The sequence below is a fragment of the Ochotona princeps genome, chromosome 19 (genome assembly GCF_030435755.1).
Source record: "Ochotona princeps isolate mOchPri1 chromosome 19, mOchPri1.hap1, whole genome shotgun sequence".
NCBI lineage: Eukaryota > Metazoa > Chordata > Mammalia > Lagomorpha > Ochotonidae > Ochotona > Ochotona princeps.
This window is the reverse complement of record NC_080850.1, coordinates 21,180,570-21,207,190: the sequence shown is the minus strand read 5'-3', so window position 1 is coordinate 21,207,190 and position 26,621 is coordinate 21,180,570. Positions and strand designations below refer to the sequence as shown.

The window sequence follows — 26,621 nt, the reverse complement described above, 5'->3', positions numbered from 1 at the left end:
ACGCTAACACAGCCATATTTCACTTCAGGAAATCTATAGCCATATAATCAATATTTCTATCTGGTAAACATGTTCTTGCAAAAACATGATGTTTCATCCACTGACTCCCAATTCTTTGACCTGGATACCCCCATGCATGCATAATTTTGACAACCATTCAGTTAACAATAGACAAGTGGCTGATCCCTTCAAGGAAGCAGAAGCTGCTGAGAACGCCACATTAAGGTTGCTGTTACCACATAGTGCTCATTTTTCCACCTTGCTTTCTCTTCTAGCAACATTCCAGAAGCCATGCCTCAAGAAAACCATGAAATCACTCCAACCTGTCACACCACTGAGGTGTTTTCTCAGCAACTAAATCACTGTGTGAAACGCGAAAGTCAAGGGTAAAAGCAGGAGTGAATGCTTCCAGAGATTCTGGGGACAAGAAATATGTACTCAAGGGGCAGGAAATTGTTCACTTTCCAATGTGAGATACAAGGTTTTGCTAAAGAAAAATAATGAAACTTTTTCATTCCTCTCCAAAGCTATAAGTTAATGGGAAGAAGGTTGCATTTATAATTTATCATCTCTAGTCACTAAAGGAGAATGAAGGTCTGAAAATGTTTGCTCTAGACAAACAACATCTACAAAGGCCAGGACATGAAATTTTCCAGGATTATGAGCACCTATGAGAGGAGCACACAAGCCCAGGTAAAGTTACGACCTCATTATTTCCCCACATAAATAAGAGACAAACTGACACACTTTTCAGATATCATATGCAATGTGAAATAAATTAATGCATTAATTTATAAAACCAAAAATTTTAAATACAATAATACTACATTAAACGCTAACATTACATATGCTCAGGCTTTTGGCTGGTTGTTTATGCCAGTTTTGTTTCACAGTGTTTCACAGGGAATCTGTAAGTTAAGTGCAATTACGTGCTCATTTTACAATCAGGAAATCAGGGCAGAGAGTTGGGAGCAAGCCAAAGTCATTTAAGCCTACGTTGTGAGCCACTGTTACGGGCTCTGTCTGTCCCTAGGAACTTTGTTGATTACAGAAATATGAAAGAAAAGTTTAACGTAGGTTTCAAAGGATGAGCAGAGGTTTTACACAAGCCACAGTAAGATAAAGAATAAGATGCTAAGGTGCTTCAAGAATACAAACCATCTTAGTAGAAAAGCAAGCCAAGAGGAGTCTGGGGTGACTTATGCCTTACCAACTTCAGTCAAGGTAAGAAGTGTCTTCCCCAGTGAATCTAGAAATATTTCAGAGAAAGCACATACAATTGTGCTCAGCTTCCAGGACAGGTAGGCAACCAATGAATTAATTTATCCTGAATTTATATGGATAGACTTTGTGATGTGCGTGCCTGAATGTGTGCACTGGGTAAAAGGTTGTGGCAAAAATTCCATTGCTCTTTCTTCCCATCCTGTTCCTGTACTTTTGTGTAGAACACCAAGTCAATCAACCAGGTAACAATATGGATGTGAAATCAGAGATTGTTCTGGCATGTGATTTTGTCTAAGAGTCTGTTTGTAGGTTACTGGTAAATTCATTCTAGGGTTTTAGTTTTCAAACAGTAAGACAATGCTTGGGAGACACAATACATTCCTATTAGCAGTAAATCTTCATAGTCCAAAGTGTTTATAGAATCCAAAAAGAATCAACTGGAAAGGTTATAGCATAACAAAAAAGAAGAGATAAAGAGAGAAGTACACACAATAGGAATGAGGCTAGAGGGAACATATGTTTTGGGACCAATTTTACCAGGTTACAACACCCTGCCATCAGAGTGGGAGTATACAACCCTTGAAACCCAACCCTGCTGTAAGACACAGTAAGTAGTAGAGGGTGGCCTAAGTTCTTGGTCCCCTGATTCCTATTTGGAATACATGGATAAGGTTCCAAGTACCTGACTGTGGTCTGGCCCAGATCTTGCTGCCATAACCACGAGGGGAGACAAGCAACAAATAAGAAAGTCTCTCTGTGGTGTGTGTCTGCTTATAGCGCTGCTTTTCATATAACCTAGATGTGTAGAGTTCATTATCTTTCAATCAATGGACAAGAAAGGGAGGAAAGCAGAAAACACAAATTCTTGTCTCCCTTAGAGACTCTTGAGAGTTCTGCTAATGCCTTCTCCAAGTCTTTCCTAATCCCCTCACTCCATCCAACTATACCATTTCATAGTGTGTTAGACATAGGAGTACTGCTTAGGGGTTTGAGACCTTGGATCCAGAATTGGGTAAAACAATGTGCACAGATGTCAGGAGGCTGGAGTTCAAGCGAATATCCTGTTGTTTAATGTCCTGGCAACATTTAGTAAATTACAGAAACTCTGCAAGCCCAAATTCATAGAATGATAATGGGGCTTCTGGATGAAAATGTACATGAGGAATTTTATGCAGTGCCAAGCATATGGTTAAAAGTGATACCCAGGGAATGAATTCCAGCAATTTGCCAGCCTGGCAACTTACGTGTCTCCGTGCCAAATTTTCTCACAAGTGTAACGTTAATAACAATGAAGTAGATACCTAAGGGTTATTGTGGGGATTAAATGACTTGTGCATGGCAAATGCTGAAACAGTGCTTAGTATCGAAGGCAAGTATGAATTACTATTTTCTTTTTAATTTTTTATGTGAGACACACAGAGGGGGATAACACAGAAAGAGCTGGCATCTGCTGGGTTAGTCCCCTGTGTCATAGCCTCGGCAGGGAGCCTGTCCCCTGCATGGAGAACACACTGGTGAGAGCTGGGGACCCCAGCCTAAGACCTTCAGGGTCATGTAATGTGCTAAAATGTTAAGGGAACAAAAGAAATGTCAGGTCCTGCAATGTGTGTCTGGTTTCTACACATCCAGCTCCAGGACCCTAGGACTCTAAAGTTTCTTTGCAACCTACACCTCCATCGCTCCATCACTGCCATTGCCTGTGCATTTGCCTTATCCTCCGTAGGGGTCCCCACTCTCTGGAGGCACTTTATGCTTATAGTTGTTTTGCTTAAGAAAAACAGACAGTACTTCTGCTCTCATCTCTGACTAGTGAAGGGGAATTGAGAAAATCACATAGCATCATTGAAGTTGCTGTCAAGTCTTAAGAGACATATTGGTAACTTGAAACACCCCCCAGATCACTAGTCCACTACATTGTATCTCCAAACACCTGGCATAAAATAACCAAACCATGTTTATGTTTCAAAATTTATTTGAAAGAGGAAGACAGAGATCTCCCATCTGCCCATGCGTGTCCCAAAGGCCACAGCAAACTGAATGTAACCATGAACTCTATCTGTGCCTGTCAGGGGTGGCAGAGACTCAACCACTCGAGCCTTCATCTCCCCCCTCCCATAGTGTGAAGTAGCAAGAAGATGGAATCAAGAGCAGAGCCCCAACTGCAACCCAGACACCCCAATCCTGGATGAGAGCATCCCAAGGATGATCTTAATATTTGTGCCACATTCCTGCTTCAGAAATACTTAAGTGTCTCATTTTTAGAAATTAAGTTCTAAGTAACCTTTCAAAATTCGATTAGTATCCCACTTTCACCAACCTCACATTGTAAAATACAATGATAGTCAACAAGTCTATGGAAAGTGAAATTAAAAGTCTACTTTTGGTGTAAAAAAAGGAAATGCACATTTTACTTTATATGCATTTTCAAAAAAATGTTTTTAAAGATGGATGTCACGTGGGAGATGGAGGAACAGTAAAAGCAGAAGGTCTTTTCTTCTGGTTCAATCCTCAAAGACTTGCAACAGGCACGGGTGGGGCAGAAAGAATTCAGGATTCTGAAATTCAATCCATGTATCCAATATAGACAGGAGGAAACTAAGCATTTGGACAACCACCTGATATCTCCCCAGGTGAGCTTCAGCAGGAAGCTGAAGTAACAGAGCCAGGACTAAGCTAATGCAGAACAACACAGGAAGTAGATGTCCCAAGCAGCACCTTAACTTTTAAATAACCACCCCCACCCCTCAGCTGTAAGCAACTGCCTAGCTTGCACTGTACTTAAGCAAGTGTTGCACTACTGGAAGAAAAGCAGCTAATAGTTGGCAGGTATCCTGGGTTCGGTTAATGCCAAATTTGTATTAAACTATACCAATGTGCCCGCACAGTTGCCTATTCTATTTTTTAAAAGATATATAGGGGGCAGAGAGGGTCTGAGGGCCTACAAGTGAGTGTGCAAGGGTCCTGGGTAGGCAGGCAGGGCCCCAGGCTGGCAGGCGCATCACCAGAGGACTGGGCTTAGGGATCTGCATATTGGTGGGCATGAGAGGTTGTGGATTGCTCAGGGAAGTGGGGCTGGAGATGTGTGGGAGGCAGGAGTGCTATGAATATGACAGGTGAGGAGTGACTTCTGTGGGACTTCCACCAACCAGGCTACTACACTTGCAAGTAAACGAGGGGGCTAAGACCAGATGGTTCAGAGGAGGGAAAGCTGAGGAACCTTTGAGGACAAACCAATATGAACGCCTCTGTGAGATACCTCAGCTGGGCTGGTTGGTATAGGCCACCACCTACTGATGCACACACCTAAGCCATGACAAGGAGGTCTGTCTGGGAGGGTTCGACCATAGTACCCACCAGTGAGTGTCAGGGCAGAGTGTAGAGCATGTTAGGCTGGGCCAGAACACTAACCAGCTCATGAGAGAACTGGGTCTGGGAGCAGATTCTGTGAGGGATTGTGAGCTCACCCATGTGGGACTGTCGTATCAGCTGGTTTGCTCACAGGACTCCCTTGTTAGGACACATTCCCAGACTGGGTCTGTGCTGCTTCACAGACTGGCAGTGGTAATGGGCAGAGTTAGGCATGACCATAGACCTCACCAACACTCATGGGCAGGGGGTTGGAAACAAGCTGGGCTAGTGCAGACACACGTAAGAATTGAGTGTAGAGCAGGTCAGGCCACAACATCACCTACACATGCAAAGGCTGATACTGGGGTACAGACTTTACTGGGTAAGGGCTTAGCACTTGCTGGCACCTGCTGGCATCCGCTTGTAGTGAGCCTGGTGGGGGAACTTGGGAAACTCCCCCGGTGGGCCTTCACTCCTAATAGTGAGCATGTAAGTCAGAGCTCGGTGTTGGTCAGGCTGGGCAGGGCTGCTTTACTTGTTAGCAAATGTATGGGTTGACTCTGTAGGGGCAGACTGGTCAGGGCCAGGTAAAACATAGCACACTGGCATGAGCGTGAGCCAGGATGGAGTATGGGACATGCTGGACTAGGGTAGGCTATTATGAAAGCCAGGGATCGTGGCAGGCTAGGCAGGTCCAGGCTGCAGCATCCACCAGCAAGAGTTGGTACTGGGGGCAGTTCAGGCTGTAGCACCTGATGGCAAAGCCCAAGCTTGGTGATGAGTTATGTTCAGTTGGGTCAGAGGAAACACCAGCTTGCACAAGATCTGTGGGTAGAAGCGAGCCTGGCCCAGGGACTAAAGGGATGCCCTGACTGGACTGCAGTTCCTATTGGTGAACATGAGAGCTGGAATGGAGGCAGTGGACTGGGCTGGACATGGCTGCAGTACCCCTTGATATGGGTATGGACTGGGTCTGGGGAGTGCCAGACTGGGCTAGGCTCCTGCACCCCCTGCTGATCACAAGAGACAGTGGGTATAGGACAGGCTGTGGTAGGTCTCAGCATTCGTTGAATCATGTGAAAGCTGGGTCCAACAATGGTCCAGGCAGAGCTGGACTGTAGCAACCAATAGTAAGAGCTGAAATGGGTGGGGGCTGGTCAGGCAAGGCCACTGCACCTACTAGTACAGGAGGTGGGTCAAATCATTCTGGGCCAAAGACCCACTGGTATGTGCAATATTTGCCACTGGGAGGTGAGCTGATATAGGATCCTGGGGGACCCCTTTGTTAGGACACATTCCCTACAGGTAAACACAAGAATCAAGGCTTGGATCAGCCCAGACCAGGCCAAGTTACAATACCCATTGGCATGTGTGTGACTAAGGTTTGTGGGTGGACCAGGCTTGGCCAGCTCACAGCACTGACTGGCAGAGGTGAGAACCAAGATGGGGTGCAGAACAGGCTGGTTTGGGCCACAACATCAGCCAGTTCACATTATGGCTGAGACCAGGGGCTGGCTGGACTGGACTAGGCCACAGCACCTGCCAGCATGAACTGGAACTGGGGGTAGCCTGGATGCAGCTAGGCTACAGCACCACTGGTAAATGCCAAGATGAAGCAAGCCATGCCCATCTGTGCCACAGCTCCCACACATACACATAAGACCCAGGATTGAGGACTAGCCAGTAGGGGAGCTGCAGGTATTCTCCTGCTGGACCACTGCTCCCACAGGTGAGCTTGAGAGCTGGGACGGGGCTATAACAGGCTGGGCAGGATTACAAAGCCCATCAGCCTGCATATGAGTTGGTGTAGGAGGAGAGCCAGGCTGGGCTAAGTGACCATATCCACTGGTGTATATGTGAGCCAGCGTAAGTACAGGCTGGTCGGACTTTGTCACAGCACCAGCTAGCAAGTGCTGGGACTGGGGTACAAGTCCAATCAGGCTAGACTGCTGAACTGCCTAGAAAGTGCAAGATCGGGGGCTGGAAATGGGCCAGGTATGGAAATTTGGGGTAACTCTCTAATGGGCTGCAACTCCCAATGTGAGCATGAGAACCAGGGCTGGTGGTAGGCCTGGCTGAATAGGTGGTGGCACCTACAAGCATCAGTATGGGCTGGACAGTGGGATTGGTCAGGGTAAGCTAGGTTCCAATACTCAAATGGGATGTAGGACACACTGGATCAGTATGCTGTACATACATACCAGCATGAGAAGGAACTGGGCTTGGAGACAGGCCTCATAGAGGTCACTGGTGGTTGCTCCAACTAGGCTATAGCTCCCAGTGGTATGCGTGAGGGCCGAATGCACGGTAAGCAGGGTTGGGCTAGGCAATAGCATCTCTGGTTTGTGTATGAGATGGGACTGGATTCAGAACTGACCAGGTGACTACAGCCACCACTGTGTGTGTAGGCTAATGTGGGTGATTGACTGAGCTGGACCCCCGCATTGACTGGAACACACAGGAATCAAGTTGGGGGTCACCTCTGGTGAGGTTTCTCTGGGGACTCCTCACCACCCCCAACCAGATCACTGAACTCAGAACTCCAACCACAGGGGAAATCACAAGATCTGTGTTTTGATCATGGAGTGCATGTCTCAAAACTAGAGTCCACAGTTGTTGAGGCCTATATAGTGGACGGCACGCCCAGATGTTCATGGCAGACATGACAACCAGTTCATTGAGGCCTGCAAAGCACATATAGTACAATGGAGGGCAGAACAAATTGGACAGCTTTCCAGGTCAAGCTTTGACAGTGAATATCTAGGCAAATCAGATCTCTAAGATGGACTATGTCACCAATGGACCTCGGAAGGATTTCCTGAATCTTGGAGCAATGAAATCAACAGCATCTCACAACTATGAAAACCACTGAAACAGTACCCTCGGAACATGCTCCACATTGGGAACACTGGGTTGTATCAGTTGGCCATGCCCCATTCCGGGGTACTGATACAACTGGCCTGCTGGGAGTTGTCCTCTGATATAGGAAGAGAAAAGGATATCGGAGGCAGTTTTCTCATCCTCTTTCCTACCCTTTCTCGACCTTCCTCACCCTAACTGATGGTCCACATGGGCATGTATCCCTCCCAATCATGTAAACACCATCAAAAATAAAATTATTTTTAAAATCCATTCTTCATATTCATTTTTTCAAAAAACTTTTTAATATCTATTACATTATTTCTAAAACCTTGCACCAGAATAAAGTTACCTTTCAAGCTCATTTTCTACTAACTTTTTGAAATTCTGTGTTTACCTTTCATACTAGATGTCAGAAACCTTTTTTTGCAAAGGAGTATTTTAATTTCATAATCATTCATAGACCATATAGAATTCTCTAATAATTATCTTGTTAGAGCTAGCACTGTGTCACAGCAGGTGAAACTGCACCTACAGTTGCCAAAATCCTACATGAATACTTCTTCATGTCCTGGCAGTTCTATTTTAATCCAGCTTCCTGTTTATGTGCCTAGGAAAACAGCAGACAATGACCCAGGTTCTTGGGCCCCTAAATCCACATGGGAGATCTAGAGGAAGCCCCTGGCTTCAGACAGGCCCAGCTCTGGCCATTACAGCTACTAGCAGGTGGAAGACCTCTTTCTGTCTCTCTTCCTCTCTCTCTCCCTCTCTCTATCTTTCTCTCTGTGTGTGTGTGTGTGTGTGTGTGTGTGTGTGTGAGAGAGAGAGAGAGAGAGAGAGAGAGAGAGAGAGACAGAGAGAGAGAGAGACAGAGAGAGAGAGACAGAGACACACTCTGCCTTTAAAATAATTTAAAAATTCAGCTCCTATAGTAAACTTCCAGTCCCACTTACAGTTGCTTTGGCAGGGCAAGACCAAACATTTTCACGAGTCTTACATGGACATTAGGCCAGATGTTTTCCACCCCTTTGCATCTAAAGCATATATGTAAAATCTATCACAATGATAACATATTTGCATTTGGAAACTTCGAATAAAATGTTGAATCTCTAGCTGTCATTCAGCAGTTCTGATTCTTTTAATCACTTGAGAGCAGTTCAAAGAATAGTATAGGATAGGTTGCTTTCTCTGCTTGGGGTCATTTCCTTCCCCCAAAAAACACATTCCATTTGTTTTTTGGCTCCAAGAGACCCAAGGAAAGGTAAAATGGCTTCCCTCTTTCTGTTCATTTTAACAATCCTCTCCATCCCAAAGGCCATCATCCAACAGGGAGACTGAGATTCAGAGAAATGCAGATATGGTATCCATGATGATCATCCTAAGTATTTCATGTGGAGTGGCTAGCAGAGCACCAGGCACCAAGCCAAACATTTATAGCTATTTTCATATTGGATCATGAAACAATGACATGAGGCAGGAGTTATCACTTCCATTTTCCTTGCTATAAAACTATAGCACAAAACTACCAAGGGTCTGGCCTGAGGACCCACAGCTGACAAACACTGCGTGGATTTCTCTGAACTCTCATTAACACTCCCTCCGGCATAAGGTGAATCACTTATCTGAATGCCTTGTACTGAGGTTTTTCTTTGAACTTTTAGCATAAAAAGCAGACACTAAAGTCCTAACTCTGGTACCCAGAATTGTGAGCTAGCATGGAATAAGGGTCCCTGCAGCTCTAAGTTAAGGCATTACTGGAGGAAAGTGGGCTGACTGGAATCCTTATATGATAAACTCAGGGACACTAGTAGAGAACTAGTGGAGACTACTGAAGGGAAGGTGTCAGAAGACAACTAAGGCAAAGAGAGCAGCTCTACAGCTGCAAGCCAGGAAAAAGGACTCCGAGTAATGACAGGAAGCTAGCAGAGCAAGTATAGTTTCGGACTTTGAACTTTGAGCACTGTGTGAGTTTATTAATAGCTTCTGCTGTAAGTCACCCAGTTTGCAGGAGTTTGATGCAGAAGCCCTGGGAAACGGGTGCACTTGGTGGTGGTATTTTGAAGGCTGTCAGGCACTGTGAAATGTTGATTTTGGAAAGGGTTGCGAAAGCAGCTTCACTTACTCATATGAGAACATTGTCCAAGCCCTTCCGCCGACCATCTCACTTAACAACTCACCTGTTACAGTTTTCAGTTGAAGGTCATGTCCATGTCAGCTTTCCCTGATACTCAAAATGGGGTTAAATAGTAGAGTTTTATTCCTTGAGGACTCAGAGGTCATTTAAGCATGAATGCTCCCGCTCACAGGGCCTGTGCACATGAAAAAGTACAGCCCATACTGAGAACACATTCACCACGTTTTTATTTTCTTCTTCAAGCTATTTATTTTGAAAGATTTATTTTTTTATTGGAAAGTCAGATATACAGAGAGGAGGACAGAGAGGAAGATCCTCCGTCAGTTAATTGAGTTTCCAAGCGGCTGCAATGGCTGGAACTGAGGTGATACTAAGCCAGGAGCTCGGAGCCTCTTCCGGTTCTCCCTCGCAGGCACAGGGTCCCCAGGCTTTGGGCTGTACTTGACTGGTTTCCCAGGCCACAAGCAGGAAGCTGGATAGGAAGCGAGGCTGCCAGAATTAGAACTGGTGCCCATATGGGATTCTGGTGCATCCAAGGCAAGGATTTTATCTTCTAGGCTACCGCACCAGGCCCTCTTCAAGCTATTTTAACAATTACTCTTGGGAACCAGCACTGCGGCGTTACAGGGTAATCCTCTGCCTGCAGATGTTGCAGTCCTATATGGGTGCCAGTTCATTCTCAGATGCTCAGTCTCCTGACTCTGCTCCCTGCTTATGGCTGGGAAAGCAGCACTAGATGGAGTCCTTGGACCCTGTATCTATGTGGAATACCTGCAAGAAACCCCTGCTCCAGCTTTGGACCAATCTAGCTGTGGCCAATGCACCTATTTGGGAAGTGACCAGGAGATGGAAGAACTATCTCCCTCTCTCCAATTTTCCAAAGTAAAATAAATTTTTTTTAAAAATTATCAGTTACTCTTTCATTTTGAAGCATTTATCAGGTATATGATATGGCCTATCAGCAGTTGCAAGTTCATCATGAAATCATGTTTGTAGTTCCTTGCAATTATTTATTTAATTGTCCTGCCCTGGCCACTAGCTCCCACTGGGATAGGATAAGTTCACCTCTTTCTCTGGTAACCATGGCTTAGGGACCAAGAGATAATTCACTTCAGGACAAATGCATCAAGAAAGTGAATGAAAGAAGAAATTCAGCTTCTCCGCAGTGACTGTTAAATATAGAATAATTCATTTAGGAACATTATAAGGAAGTCTAGAACTGAATGTGTATAATGGCTTCAGAAAGCCAGCATTTTAGGATTAGTGTTTCAGAGCCCCTCCCTCCCAGATGGAAGAACTCAGAGAATTCCAGAGATGCACACTCTGCTCTTAGCATCCTTCCACCCATTAAAAAAAAAAAAAATCCCTTCTTTTCTGGATCTGATACCAATGATCCTATCTGGTCTGTATTAGTACAATTTGAAATGAGGTGGTTGGCTGGTTTGTATTTAAAGTGGATCAACAGCTGACACTTAATATTTGCAACTAGAAGTTCAGAGAGGGCTCTGATTCTATCAACATAATTGCAACGGGCCTGAAGATAAGATGCAAAAACAGCAACAGTGGCTTTTGGGGTATGGAGGGCCAGGACATGAATACAACAGAGATGCTCAACAAAGGAAGATGAGCAGTCTTTCTGAAATGATGCCTCTAGACATTCATGTTCTCTCCCAACTTTGAATTTTAAAAGCCCAACCAGATAAGGATCTGATGTTGTTAGGATTTCTATGTGAAACAAGATAAAGTGCAGAACTCAAGGCAATTATCAATGAACCTGTACTGCCTGAGGGCTTTGTAGGATGCATGGAGAAAGGTGCAACTCAGGAGGGAATTCCTTTGCTTATCCCCTTTCAAGCATGATAAGGTGGCTGGGGGGAATAAATGGAACAGTATTTCACACACGCTTTTTTTTTTTTTTTTTAAGCCTGGAGGACCTGCTTCCTAAGATTCTCCCTGTGACAAGAATTGATAGAGGAGGACAGAGTGCAAGCGAGGAAGGGTGAGCTGATTGAGGCAGCAAAGCTCTGTTTAAATGTGGCCAAGACAATCTGTGTTCCTGAAACCTGGAGGGGTATAAGAACATATGATCGGGCCCGGCGCAGTGGCCTAGCGGCTAAAGCCCTCGCCTTGAACGCCCCAGGATCCCATGTGGGCGCAGGTTCTGATCCCAGCAGCTCCACTTCCCATCCAGCTCCCTGCTTGTGACCTGGGAAAGCAGTCGAGGACGGCCCAGGGCTTTGGGACCCTGCACCCGTGTGGGAGACCTGGAAGAGGTTCCTGGTTCCCGGCATCGGATCGGTGCAGCACTGGCCCGTTACGGCTCACTTGGGGAGTGAAACATCGGATGGAGGATCTTCCTCTCTGTCTCTCCTCCTCTGTATATCCGGCTTTCCAATAATAATAAAATCTTAGAAAAAAAAAAAAGAACATATGATCTTTGTAAAGGCAGATTCTAACACCGTCTTGGGTAGTGACTCTGCCATTGTGGTCTTTTGGGTGACACTTGGAGTAACAGGAATTATGCACCAAACTCACTTTCAGAGGATTTATGACAAGACCATTTTAAACAAGTGTATTTCACCACATATTTGTGCAGTAAAATAATGCACATATTATTAACATAGTTTATCCTTTCAGAAGTGCAACATTTTCTATCCTCTTAATAGCCCTGAAATCAGGGCGTCCTTGGCAATCTGTAGTATTTTACTGTTTCTATCAGCCAAGCAATGCTTCAACTATTCCAGGGCATCAATGCCCAGGCACAAGCAAACACCAAAAACTCACCCACTAAGAATGTAGAACTTGAGTGTCAGCAGCTTAGAAAAATAGCCTGAAGGAAACAGACTAATCCTTAAATATTTTTTATCCCTAAATTTTGTATTAATATGTAAAACTTGCTTATTTTAAAGGATACATGGCAATACTTGCACACATATACACAGCTCAAAATTGTATCGGTCCACTGCCATTTCCTTTCTTCATCTGTCTGTTGTATTTGGTGCCTAGCAGCTCCATTGTTCCAATTCTTAGAATATAATACATCTTAATGATCCACCGGCACCTCACTGTGGTGCCAAAAACAAGACCCACCGCAAGCATTCTATTTTGTTTGGGTGCCCATCATTCTATCCCCTGCCAACATCCCCCTTCCTTTCTGCTCCTTCCTTCTAGAGATATACCTGAAAGGAATAACTGGCATGTAACAACAACACATGCACTCCCAAGTTCACTGCAGCACTATTCACAAGTCCCAAACAGTGAAGCCTTATGCAACAGACTGAGTTCTATGTTTACAGATTCAGTTTGGTACTAAACTTCCTCCTATTATTTCTGATCTCACTTTGTTCTCACCTCTTTTAAATGCAACTTTTATTTTGATGTCACCTTTATTTCCACAAATTTAGTCACGTGCACACAAGACAACTCTCAATAAACCACCCTCCTCAACTCCCTATACCTCTCAAAAAAGAAAGAATGAATGAATGAAAGAAAGGAAGAAAGAGAAAAACAGTACATAGCAATATTCAGAACACTTGCACTACTTCCTCTGTGAAGGTTGCTCTCACCCTTCCCTGGGTCTTTAACATATAGTCTTCCTTCTTTCTGTTCTATATTATCAAAGACTTTACACTTCTGCTAGTTGTTTTATTTGGCTTTCTGTTATATATGATGATTCTCTGAACTTCTCTACTGTTTTGCAAGTCCTATGGAAAAACTGTTTGATTCATGCTTCTACTTGCTATCTAATGTTCCACAGAAAATAAGTTGAAGTAAGAAGAGGAAAGGAGGGCATAGAGAGGCGCTTTTTACTTCTGGCAGACAATGGCTCCTTTTAGTTTAGGTCTACTAAACTAGATTGACAGTTTGAAGGACTATTTTGTCTAGGATTGTTCATTCTCTTCATAATATTTTACAGCAAATGCAATCACACACAACTCAGTATTTCAGTAACGAATGAGCCACCTGTGTTGGCATCTGAGGATGATGTGAGGCATCCCTAGCAGCTGAACAGATGGTTCCTGGACACTCTTCTCCAGCTGCCTGTGCTAGACAATGATCTTACCATCTATGTGCCAACCCCTACATCATTCTTCTGTTCACTTCTCATTTGAAAGACTTTCCTGGCCCTTCTTCATCTCATACCACCTCAGATACTATTAGGTATCTTCTATATGTATGCTACATACATTAAATTCACCAGATTAATAAAGAACTCAACAACAGAGAAGAGGAGACTCCCCGGGTTGCTCGCTACCCTTCTCATGCTGTTCAATGCTTGTTCAGTGCCATGCTCAGCATGTCTGCTTTGCGTTTATATATCCCTCACATATTAGATAAAAATGCATGCTCTATACTGTGGTTTTAAGACCACAGGGACAACACTGGAAAATTGCCTGCATTCAAAACTCCTCTTCAACACTGACTAGCTATGGTTTAGAGCACTGCTTTTTAAACATTAATGTGCCTATGCATAACCTGAGGACCATGTGAAGACTCTGATGGAGCCAAATAGCCTACATTTCTCACAAGCACCCCCACGTGATGCTGATGTTGTTGTCATGACACAGTGCCAAGAACCTTGCCTACTGCATTATTGTATTTGGTTTCATATTACAATGACCATGGAAGCTTTCACCATCTCTAATATCCTGGCTGGATACCAGGGGTTGTAGCATCATGATATCTGGTTAAGACTCACATATCATCATTTCAATTCTTCATTCTGAAGAGCTCTTGTAAGTTTATCTCATGAAATACACATAAAAGGCTTCCTGGAATACAGAAAATTCTGTCTATAAATTCACTACTTTGCTGAAGCTATTTTCAAAAAGCAAGTGAACTCCTGTTTTGCACAGAACTCTACATACTGTGTTAGTATTTTTAATTAAAGCATTCCACGATCAAGTAAATTGTTGGTTCTTTACCCAATAGCCTGTTCCTGGAGAGACAAAAATAACCTAAGCCATTTCTGAAGTTATGGAACAAGGAAATCTATTTGATGTTAATTTAGCATTTACTAAGCACTGATGCTGTTTAAAGCTTATTACTTAGTAAAACTCTTAAAATGAAAATGCTTACTTTCTGTGAAAGCATGTATGTTTTAAGAATATAAAGAGATCTAGACTCCAATTAACCAATTTTACTCATGAGAACGTCTTTGAAAAATGATAGCACAGTATTTCAGTCATGATACTGGCATTGGCACAGCCAAATACATAACATTTCCATTATCCCAATAATCACTCATCTACACTTTTATAGACACAGCCTGCTTCTCTCTCTGCTGGCTACTAGTTCCTTACCCCTTAGCAAATGGGAACATGTTCTCTATTGCTATAATTGTGTTATACAAATGGAAACATTTTCCATTTCTTCTTTCAGAATTCTTTTCATTCACATTTAGTTTCCGAAGAGTCATCCATGTTATTGTATGTTTCGGTAATTTGTTCCTTACACAGAAAGAGCAGTATCCATGGTATGGCTATATAACAGGTACCTCTTATTCACAGAAAATACATTCCAGGACTCCAAGAAATTACCTGAACTGTGGACAATTCCAGGACTTGCATAAACTTTGTTACCCCATACATACATATACACACCTATGATGAAGCTTCAATTTACAACTGAATATAGGAAGACATTAATCATTGCTAATGAAACATTTATAATGTCATGAAATGTATTTAAAACTTGTAAATTTTAAATATTTTCCTTTCAGTACACTTGGGTAATTGTTGACCACATTTAAATGTGGCTACAGAAATTCAGAACATGAATAAGTGGTACAACTGCACCATAGATTACTTCTTAATCATTTATTCACTGAATCTGGTTTTCAGTTTGGGCTACTATAATGGTTACAAATATTTGTGTACAGAGTCTTGTAGGAATATAAGCTTGTACTTCTTCAGTATAATGCTTAGAAGTGGTCATTGAGAGCTTTTAAGCTTCACTTTTTTTTTAACAAACTTACCAAAATGTTTCCCAGAGTGACAGTAACATTGCTTTTATACTACTGAGTCTCAACACATTTCTACATAGTTAGAAATGAGTTTCTTCTTGAACAAGAGGTTTATAGTGCCTTCTCATCTGTAATTTTCTTTCATCCCATTAACAAAATGTTTCAAAGAGCAAAATATCAATTTTGATGAGATCCAACTCATCAGCTTTTCCTTTAATAGATTTAATTTTAATGTCAAACCTAAGAGTTTGTTATTTTACTCTAAAATTTCTATAGCTTTATATGTTATAGTTAAGTATATACCCATTTTAGTTTATATTTGTATAGTGGGTTACATATAATCCACTCATTTACATGTAAAATTATTTATACTTTACAGTATTATAATCATTGTAAGTGATATATCTGTGTGTGTTTTGGCCATGAATATGCCCAACTGTTCCAGCATCATTTGACAGGAAAGCTATGTTACTGGTCTTACACCTTCTCTCTCCTTTCAGATTCATGTTTGCTTTCTTTATAAGGACCAGGTACTTTAGTCATACTTAGGGGAAGAAATCATGAAAATGACTTCTACTTCATCTTCCTGCAATCAAAAGTTCCAGTTTATGTTTATTTCTAAGGAACTCCATAGTTTGGAACAGCTGGAAGAACGCACGTAGAGTACTCCTTTACATATACTAACAAAGAGAAGTCACAGCCTCAACAATGCAACAGGTGAGGATGTAAAAGGAAGATGGATGAGAACACATGTGTGTATGAAAAACTCACTGCAAAAAGGTACAGTTGAGTCACTGTAATATACCTCTTTGAAAATATCTCTATAGAACTACATACTTCTTGAATTTGTTGGTTTTGTTCACAAAATATATCTATTTCTACTTTCATATATAATGTCAAAATAAGATTTTAATAAAAATCTACTTCAATTCCCTATTCCCAAAAGCCCCATCCTAAAAGGAAGTATCAAGATCAACACAGTGTTCAGTATAGTAATGAAAAAAGCCTTGACTGTCCTGTGTGGGCTGGACCTGGAAGGCTGATTCCTGCTGAGATGCGCCAATCCCAAACACTTTCAGGCTTAAGTCCTTAATTGCACTTGCTTTGGAAAGAGTAATTTATATCCCAGAGTTACTTCCCTGATCTGTAAAACGGGACTCATAACATACTTTATGGGACTCTGAAGATTAACAAAAGAGATGTTAGGGGTAGGTGGGTGGGGACAAATTATAAATCCTTTGCAAATTTACCACTGCAAGAAACTAGAAGTTACCAAAAATATTCTCCGGCAGCAATAATACTACCTTCAGTTAGAACTTCAAATTGGAGGTTGAGTGGAGAAACAGATGCTAAATACTAACTCCATATCATTTATTTAATTTTTGTAAAAAATGTAATATCCTTTAAAGATGAGTAGTCTTTGCTCAGTCTTTGAGATTTTAGTGTAAAGTATATATGAAGTCAAACTGGGATTCAAACCACTAAGACAGAGTTTTTGTTTAGAACAAGAGGTTGGTGGTAACACTGGGGAAAAAAAAGTTTCAGTGAGCATTACCACAAGATATTCCCAGACTTGACAATGAGCCTCAGATTGTCCTCAAACTCCCTTGGAGCAATGTGCTCTTTCGTTCCTGTTGCTCATGAGCCTTGTTCATAGATTCAATCTACATCTACTATGGGATACATTCTGTTCTGTAATTTCTTGGAGTGTTTCCTTCCTTGGACTGCTCACAGATTGAACAGAGATATATACACCCACCTCTCTGTCATGGACACAGGGCACACTGAACAGACAGCAGATATCGAGATCAGTAAGGAACCAGAGAAAACTCATGACTAGTCCTTTTCTGTGGGAGAACCAACTGCCGGGCTCTGCCCTTGTGATACAGGAGGCTAAGTAACTACCTACCACACGGACATCCCACATGAATGACAGAGTCTTGGCTGCCCAGCTTCAGATTCAGTTCTCTATCAACGTGCCTGGATAAGCAGCAAGATAGCCCAAGTCTACATTCAGAACTCTACTAACAATACCTGCTGGTGTGGATGTGAAGAGAAAGGTACCATACTCCACTGCTGGTAAGAGTATAGGTTAGTGCAACCACTATAGAAGTCATTATGTAGAGTGCTAAGCGAACTGAAAATTGATTTACCAATGATGCAGCTATCACAGATCTGGGAATATATCCAAAGGAAATGAAATATGCATATGAGAAAGGGACCTGTAATCCTATATTTACAACAGCATAATCATGGAAACAATCCAGATGCCCATCAAAAGAGGAGTGAATAAAGAAACTGTGACACATCTACTCTATGGAATACTACTGAGCCATTGAAAAGAATGAAATTCTACCATTTTTCAAATGGTTCCAACTAGCGACCAGTATGCTCAGTGAAATAATCCAATTCCAAAAGGATAAATAACATATGTTCTAATAGAAGGTGATCTTCACGCAAAATACAAGATAGATAGATACCAAAATATAAGATAGTTGGATGATAAACATACATGTACATATATTCAGCTAGAGGAATTGTACAAGAGACTATCATATTGAGAAGTGAAGATATTTTGCAGTATGCATCTCTACTCCCAAATCAAAGATGGACTCCCAATGAAACTGTTAAATATACCTTGACAACAGGATGCTGAATTTTCTGACAATGCCTACACCTACATTGTCAGGATACACTTAAAGAGCAGAATGATTTGAAAGACTATACGGTTGAAATAATATAGTGGAAATCAGAGGGGGGAGGGAATTTAGGTGGGATGAAATTAGGGGAGGAGAGGAGGAAAACCCTAAACCCGTGGAACTGTATCACAAAATAAATAAATTTTAAAAACAAACACACATACACACACACACAAATGCCCTAAGTGTTCAGGCCCCTGCACCCATTTGGGAAGCCCAGATGGATTCCAGGCTACTGGCTTCATCCTGTCCTATCCCTAGTGGTTGTGGTGAACCGGTGAATAAACCAGCATATGGAAGAATTCCCCTCCTCCCTGTCTTTCAGAAATACTAATCGTTTACAAAAAAATCAGTTATAAAGGAACAAAATGTACGAACGTTGTATCTACACATGAGGAAATGCACAAGCAAATGTTTGAAGTCTTGAAGGATGATGCATTATGGTAAGTATCCATTCTCTAAACCAAGTATTACTTTTGTTCTGATATACAGACCCTGTTGTCCATATGGGAAATATCTCTTTGATTAGTTGAGACAACGCCTTCCCCTCTGGGAATGGTTCCTGATCCTGACCTGGCTCATCAAAACTTCCTGTAAAGTTTGGTGCCTTATGGAAATTTGACTCAATCCAAAAAGAAGCCAATTATAGCACATTAGAAAAGAAAGAGTACTAGAGTACTCTTTCTCCAGATTTTGCTAAGCTACTAAGACAAGAATCTGCATATACTGAGAGCCACAAACCCAGTGAGAGCTGGCCTGAGGTTAAAACCAGCACATCAGAGCTATGGAAAGATCTCTGATGATCAGAATATAGGTAAAAGTAGCAACAAACGCATCACCACTGTGCTTGAGCCAAGGAGTCCTTTCTGTCCCAGAAAATGTTAGTTGACTTTTCTTACTGTATGTTGTTCTTTAGAATATGTGTCTGCTACTAAAAATCTCATGATTCTGAAACAAAGGGACCATCATGCACAGCAGTGTGCAATAAAACTGAAAAGCCAATTGGGGCGGGATGCCTTGAATAGATCAGATGATAGGAGCTTCACTCAAGACCAGTATTTCTCCAATATTAGCTTGGATTTTCATAAGTAGAGAGCTTATAAAAACACACATGCTGTCCCCATCTTCGGTATGGCATCAACACTGATAAAAGCTAGTTTCATGGTCTGGGTAGTGGTCTTTGGCATAGACCAAGACAAAAAGATGAGCAATGAGCTACAGGTTTGGGATGGGCATTAGTCCTAGTCATTAAGTCATTGATTAAGATATCAGTACTGCCAGGGCCAGTGCTATGGTAGAAGCTGAACAGCAAAGCTAATATCCCATATGGATTTACTGTTTCTCACAAACAGTATTACCGGATCATACAGTAATACCCACACACATACGCTCAAACTCTAAACACTAAATAAAAGGAACAGGATGTGATGAGTCCTTACAGATGTCAAATTCTGTTTTAAATAGGTTCTTTTGTTATCATATATATTGCTAGAATATCCTATGAGAAAATTTAGTACCTATTATTCCATTTTAGAGATGAGAAGACCAAAGCTCTAAGATAATTTTCTCAGATCAACAGCTACATCAGTGAGTGGCAAGTAAACTCAGATTTATCATACAGAAAGCCTTACCTATTAAATACTGTAACATCTTTATGTCTAAGGGTCCCCTCAACAACCCAGATTTCTTTTTTTATTTCTTTTTTTCTAAATATATATCTTGCTCTTTCTTTGGCAGTTCTATCTCAGCTAAGTGGGCCAAAAACTCTGCATTTTTGCTGAATTTCTCCTTGGGTACTGAAGTTGAATTCCATACCATCTAATTACACAATAGATGAATTTAAAAAAAAAAAAACAAAACAAAAACAGCATTTTACTAGGTAAATCCTCACGTCTAGGAGAACCAAATCACTTAGGGAATCCTCAGCATATATAATTGGCATAAATCAATTAACTGCATTTGAAGTTATCGATTTCAGCAGTTCAAAGATACACAAAATCCATTTTTTGCCAGGATCTACCACAGGAATATTCCTAACTACAATGCATGAAGCCTCTGAAAAGTGTTACATTGCATTGAATCTTGAGGACTTTCATTCAGAACCTGATCTATTACATAGCTGGAGGTTTCTACCCATGGAGGTCCTTGTCTTTCAGCCTGCCTTTACCCACCCTCCAGAGGCATTCCCACTTTGGCAGAGATCCATTATTGTAGTTTGTCTAGGGTTCCTTTCTTTTGCAGACACCCAAATTCCTGTTGCTTAAGGATTGATGAGGGGGCAATTTTGTGTTGATAACCAAGGTATAGGAAAATCATCTGACAAACAATCTTCTTTTTTCAAGATTAACAGCTCATAACAAATTAGGTTTAGAAGGAATACACTTCAACATCATCAACTCCATATATGAAAAACCCATAGCTAATCTTACAGCTAACAGAAAAACAACTAGCTGAATGCCTATTGGGGTTGATATTGTGTCAAAGCAGGGTAAGTTGCTGCCTGCAACACTGTCCTTGCATATGGGTATGATTTAAGTCCTGGTAGCCCCACTACTAATCCAGTTAATTCTTTGGAAAAAAAAAAAAGAAGCAAAAAACAATGGATGACTGAAGTGCTTGAATCCCTGCATTCATGTTGGAGACCCAGAATTATTGTCACCATTCTGAAAAATAGTTCAGAGTTTCCTCCAAGAATTAAAATAGACAAACCATAAAATAGAATGACTCTGCTTTTGAGCAACCCCTTTACTGACAATACATACGGACAGAATTAAATCAATAGGTCTTCTGACTACCGCAATATTCAGAACGGCCTAGACATGGAATCAGTCCAATTGCCCATCAACAGATGAATGGTTGAAGAAAATGTGGTTTATATTCACAGTGGATAAAAGGATGAAACCCCATCACTTTTCAACAACACAGATGATGTTTCATAAAATAAGTTAGGCATAGAAAGGTAAGTATCACAGGATCTCATTCACATGCGGAATATTAAGAATCTAATTTCACAGACACAGAGAGTAGAACGGTGATTACCAGAAGTTGTGAAAGCAGGAGGGAAAGGGAGAGACTGTCCATGAACAAAGCACTGGGGTTAGATGAGAAGATTAAGTACTTGAGTTCCATTGCTTAGTAGGGTGACTGTGATTAACAATATACTTGGTATTTCAAAATAACTGGGAAAGAAGATTTAGAATGTTCTTATAGAAAGAAATGATGAACCAAGGAGGCATGATACACACACAAATAATACCTCAGAAATATGTACAACGGTTATTGTATATGGATAAGTCAAATTTTAGAATTATCTGCCATAATTTCCCTCAAGTTTAAAGGGAAAAAAATGATTTTTCATTCCAGACATTCTCAGAATCAAAAATTCAAGACATAGAGAGACCAAGTGCATATCACACCAGAAAATAGCTATAAATTTGAGAATAAAATCCTTAAGTTCTCAATTTCAGCCCATAGGACTTCCTAAGAGCTGTTATTGCAGTAAATAAAGCCAGGATAAAAACATGGTTTATTGCACCCAAAGCCTGTTAGTTCTCTAACAGGTTTTTGTGGCAGATTCGTAGCTGCAGAGCAGAGCTAGGGGAACTGTCCACACTGGAGTTGCCCACTCAATCCACAGTGGGTAGTGGAGAATAGCAGAGAAAAATACCTTCTAAGTAATCAGTCTACTGTCTCCAGCTCTGCGCTTCCTGTTCCACACAATGGCTCCATTTTTTCATTTATTCAACAGCATTACGCATTTATTGCCTCGTTTTTCACCCTGTTGTAGAGATTATTACTCGAATAAGTCTTAGTGAATTGCAAATGAACAAAAAGGCATCAAAGACTTGTTACGAAGACATGCCTACTTTCCACTGATCTAAAATCTTCATGTATTATGAACAAACTAAATCCTCCCTTGTTTATGCCAAGGGAAAGAATGACATATTCCTGCCATACATCTAACTGAAAGATCTTCTCCCAGGAACTCTTCACTGGTTTAACTTCCTCAGGAAGATGACACCTATCATGGAAGACCAGGGGACACTGACAGGAATTGACCTTAGTCCTGTTTGCAACCAATGCTCTGTGTGTCCATGTGAGTCTGTATCAACCTGATAATGAAAATCATAGCTGCAGTCCCAGGCATGGTTATCCATCCTTGGTTATCTCGGTAATTCCACAAATATTATCCTACCTCCTCATAATACCTAGTGAGGAACCAAGGAGTAGTATTCTCAGTTAATCATTTTATTTGATTTTCTCAGATTCATATCTTAATTCCCTGAACACATGGTGTTCAGTACATAGGCTAAAGCTCTCATGATGCTTGGAATTCTCTCAACTAGGAAGTACAGAAACAGGGAAGCATTGATTTGGTAAGAATTTCATGATTTAATATAACCAGCAATCTAGACAAAGGTGAAGCCCTAGAGTCACTCTTGGAGTGCAGGAAAAGGAAATCGGTGGAAAGAAAGGAGGGGTGTTTAGCAAGAGTTAAGGAAGGGGAGGAAGTTACATAGCATAGAAGGGGATACTACAGAGAGGTTTCTGAGTAGAGTTGAACAAAGTTGTGTCAGGATGGGACTTATCTGCAGAAGCATGGAGAAAATGAATGTTTGTAGTCACGTAGCCTAGTACACAGTAGGCACTGACAGAGTCACACAATCAGGCCGAAGCATCTTCAGGACACCCAACCACAAATGCCCCTCCTGATTCTACTTGGGCAAGGCATGCCGCTCTGTGTGGAGAACTGAGGCTCGTGCCAGCACATCAGCAAAGCGACAAGATTCTGTCTAGACAGCTGGAGAAATTAACTCACGCCTGACTTTTCTGCCCTGCAGGAGTGATAAGAGTCTTTGCTTTTTTAAAGTTAGAAGACAAAAACATTAGCAGGTTGGCTGTGGGGAGTCATCCTGGCTGGTGCTGAGACAATGACACAGCTGGAAACTCATCTGGAATGCCGTGAAGTCTGTGACTTGTTTCCTCCATGTGCACCTGCTCAGCATCCTCTGTTGCCTGTTGGGAGATACGTGTACACACTGGGATTTGGGGAGGTGACTACCATGCACACTTGCCTGGCCTGTTGGGTATCTTTATCCTACCTGCTTTAAAAAAATAGTTAAAAACTAATATAAGCACTCAGAAAAGTGCACTAAATCAAACAAGAAATAATCATGTGTCTTTTGCTGGATCCAGCAACTTAGTATCTTTATTTTTTTTCACTCTATACCATTTCAATGGAAATGACTTCCCCTTTATTGTCATCATCATTCCCCCTCTAACTCCTCCTTCCCTGAAGAAAAGCACCATCCAGAAGGGGTATTTACCTCCCAACCATGCTCTTATGCTATTATGTACATCTGTGTCCATAAATAACTCAATGATTTTTTTTTTTTTGTCTTTTTAAATCTTCCACCTGGGTCACATCCTTTTACCACTTAGTTTTCCAATGCAACCTATTTTATCTATGTTAAAATATGCACACTAAGATCACTTAAAATATAATGAATGTGTTATATGATGTTGCTTCAATTTATCAACCCACTCACTGAATAAGGGGCATTTGTTTCTACCTGTCACCATGACAACAATGATGCAATACACATCCTTGTAGAAGTCTTCCTGTGCACAATGTGCTAGCTTTCCAGGATACAGCCTAACAAGTACAATGTCTGGATGGCAAGGGATGGTTATTTTCATCATCACCAAATAATGTCAAATGGCTTACAGTGCCAATACAACTATGTCAGTTCTTGTGATAGAGGAAATAATCCTTCAACCACAATAAATTTCTGTAGGGTAACGAAACACATACTTCCTCATCAGTGCATGTGGACTGTATTAGCAAGAAAGGTTCACTGTGCTGTGTCCTTGCTCTGCTGCTTGTGTATTTTGGGGCAGACATATCTCTGCCTCATTGTGCTCTGTGTGTAATGGAAATAGGACTCCGACCACACAGTAGATGGAGTTCCTAATGGGACTGAAGGGAACGATGACTACACAGAGCTCGGGCACAGCGCTTGGCACACAAGGAGCACTCCTGTGTGTGTCTGTTGTTTTCATTGTTGTCATTATTGTTAAGTCCCTGTCCTCCAAGTCAGACCGCATCAGGAAATGCAAGGGCACTGTCATTTGCCAACTTCCCTCCCATGTGACAGGTTTCCACAAAAGAGCAAAGGAAATTGTCTGTGGGGATAAAAGCCTGGAAAACACTGAAGCGAACTGCAATTTGTCCTGATTAATTCGTGCTCCAGGACAATGTGTAGGCTTTTTAATTTTTTTTTTTTACCTTCCTCTCCCTTTTTGTTTTTAAAAACTGAAAGAACACATCATGGGGTTCTTTGAAAAATCACCCCAAGGAACTCAGCCTGGCAAAGGAGCCTGAAAGGTGACCCCTACTGTTCTGATTGCAACAGCCTGGCTAAAGCCCCTGCACCCTCTCCTTTCATGGTGGCACTTTTCTCCAGAAGCGCTGGGAAGGAAAAATGGAAACATTCTCTAGAATGTTAGCAAAGGATGCCAGCACTTAAAACATGAGTGGGAGGGAATCCAAGAAGAAGAGAGAGATGCTGAGACTGACAGAAATACACCAAGCAGCTACTGAGAACCCTAGAAGGCTGAAAACCTAAAGCGCTGTCCAAATAGGGCAACCTGCAGGATATTCTATTATTTCTGAAACAGTGAGTAATCGATCGCCTATGCCGATAATTCAGCCTCTGCTTTATTTTACAAGAAAGAAAAGCACATTAAGCAGATATCCAGAAGTGCAGTTGCTTATGAGTTCTTATCATGAGACACAAACAGGATGCCAGGTAAATTGGCATGAAGGCATGGGATGAAACACAGGCAAGCCTGTAACAGCTGAGAGCACAGAACTGTCCTGTGAGTGAGCCCAGGGCCTGAAGCCGCTGACGTGCCTCCTGTCTAATACAGCGGCACTAACTGTGAGTAAAGATCCTGATGGGAAAGGTCAAAACAAGCATTTCAGGTATCGTGCCCTTTCTGCCAGCTCTCATCCCTCTAGGTTCAGCCTCTGGGCCTAAAATTGTAAGACCAATTAGCAGAATGGATGGGAAGACATTAAGAAAAAAATGTTCCTTTAGTTCAGTGAAATCTCATTAATCTAATTCCCATTTGATAAGCTGAACATAAGCTAGGATGAAATTTGTGATACGGTGCAGCTGTGAGAACATGAACTTGAGGGAGAATGACTTGTCCATTCATTTCCTTAAGCCTCAGCCTTTTCCTATGTGGTATGAGGATTAGACTGAGTAGGGACTGCTCAGGCTTTTCACAATGCCAACACAAAGTGAGTGGTCAGTAAGTTGAAACTGATTTTTTAAAATTAACAACTGCTGGAGTATCTCAAAACATAGAAGTTTGAAATGTCTGAGACCTATGAGATCTTAGCAATCATAGGATGCAGGTTTCATTTTCCTGAAAATAAAGGGTCCACTTGCCACCTGCTTCATGTCTTCCAGGAAACCTCAATCAGAAACTTCTGCCATGAGTGAGTCACAGGTTTTGGCACCTTCTGACTCAAAAACAAAGCAAAACAAAACAAAAAAAGTCATGATATAGTACTTAATGTCTTCATTAATGAAAGCCACGGGTTCTACTTAGAAGCCCTTGAAAAGCAGCTAGTCTGAGCTATTACAGCACTTAAAGTTACTTAGAAACAAAGGATGAAAGAAAAATAACTAGTACAGACTGGCTAATGCAAAGAACTATTTTGTTTTCTGGAGGCCCACCAAGGTAGTATTCATCTTTTACTTTGGTTCTGCCTTTGAAAGTAACTTGACTGAAGAAAAAAAAAAAAAAGCAGCCCACTGTTACAGTAAGCAAAAGCACAATAGTAGAGGATGATGAGAATCCAATGATGAGTAAGAATATGAATGGAAATCCACAGCAAAGAGCTTGATAGAGAAGGCACTGTCCCCAGCAACAGCCAGGGAAGCTGAGGCCTGGGCTTCTACAGTGCCAAACTGGCCTGACTACTGTTGGACTTGGCTCAGTAGGATACTTACACAACATTCCCAACTCCAGATCAATGCAAAGCAGTTACATATGCAAGTATGTATTTCAAAGTTAATTGAGTTTGCTCTTTCACTAAAATGGTCTTTGCTTGACATATTTGTGGCTCTTTTGTGTTTCTAATGTTTAACTAACACTCTGTATTTAAGAGGGCCAGACAAATCAATTACATTCTTTTGTATGTGTTTGTTTCCAGTAATTCATTTCTTAACGGTTTAGTTTGTGTGTATATATATACTAGATGTAACAAAAAAATGATCCTTTAATTTGAATTTAATTGAAAAACAAGTTGGTTGATTTCTATTAGTGTTTGCTTCAGTAAAAATTAATTTACTTTTCTGTCTTCCTTCCTATTTTC

The 26,621-nt window shown here is 41.5% G+C and overlaps 1 protein-coding gene across 1 annotated transcript in view; it reads right to left on the bottom strand.

Annotated features, from left to right (window-relative positions):
* Window positions 1-23,567, bottom strand: part of LOC131482694 (peroxynitrite isomerase THAP4-like) — a 72,041-nt gene extending 48,474 nt beyond the window's left edge. The window contains exon 1 of the mRNA XM_058677881.1: window positions 23,557-23,567. Within this exon, the coding sequence (XP_058533864.1) occupies window positions 23,557-23,567 (11 nt within the window). The remainder of the gene's footprint in view (window positions 1-23,556) is intronic.
* Between the last annotated feature and the right edge of the window lie 3,054 nt (window positions 23,568-26,621).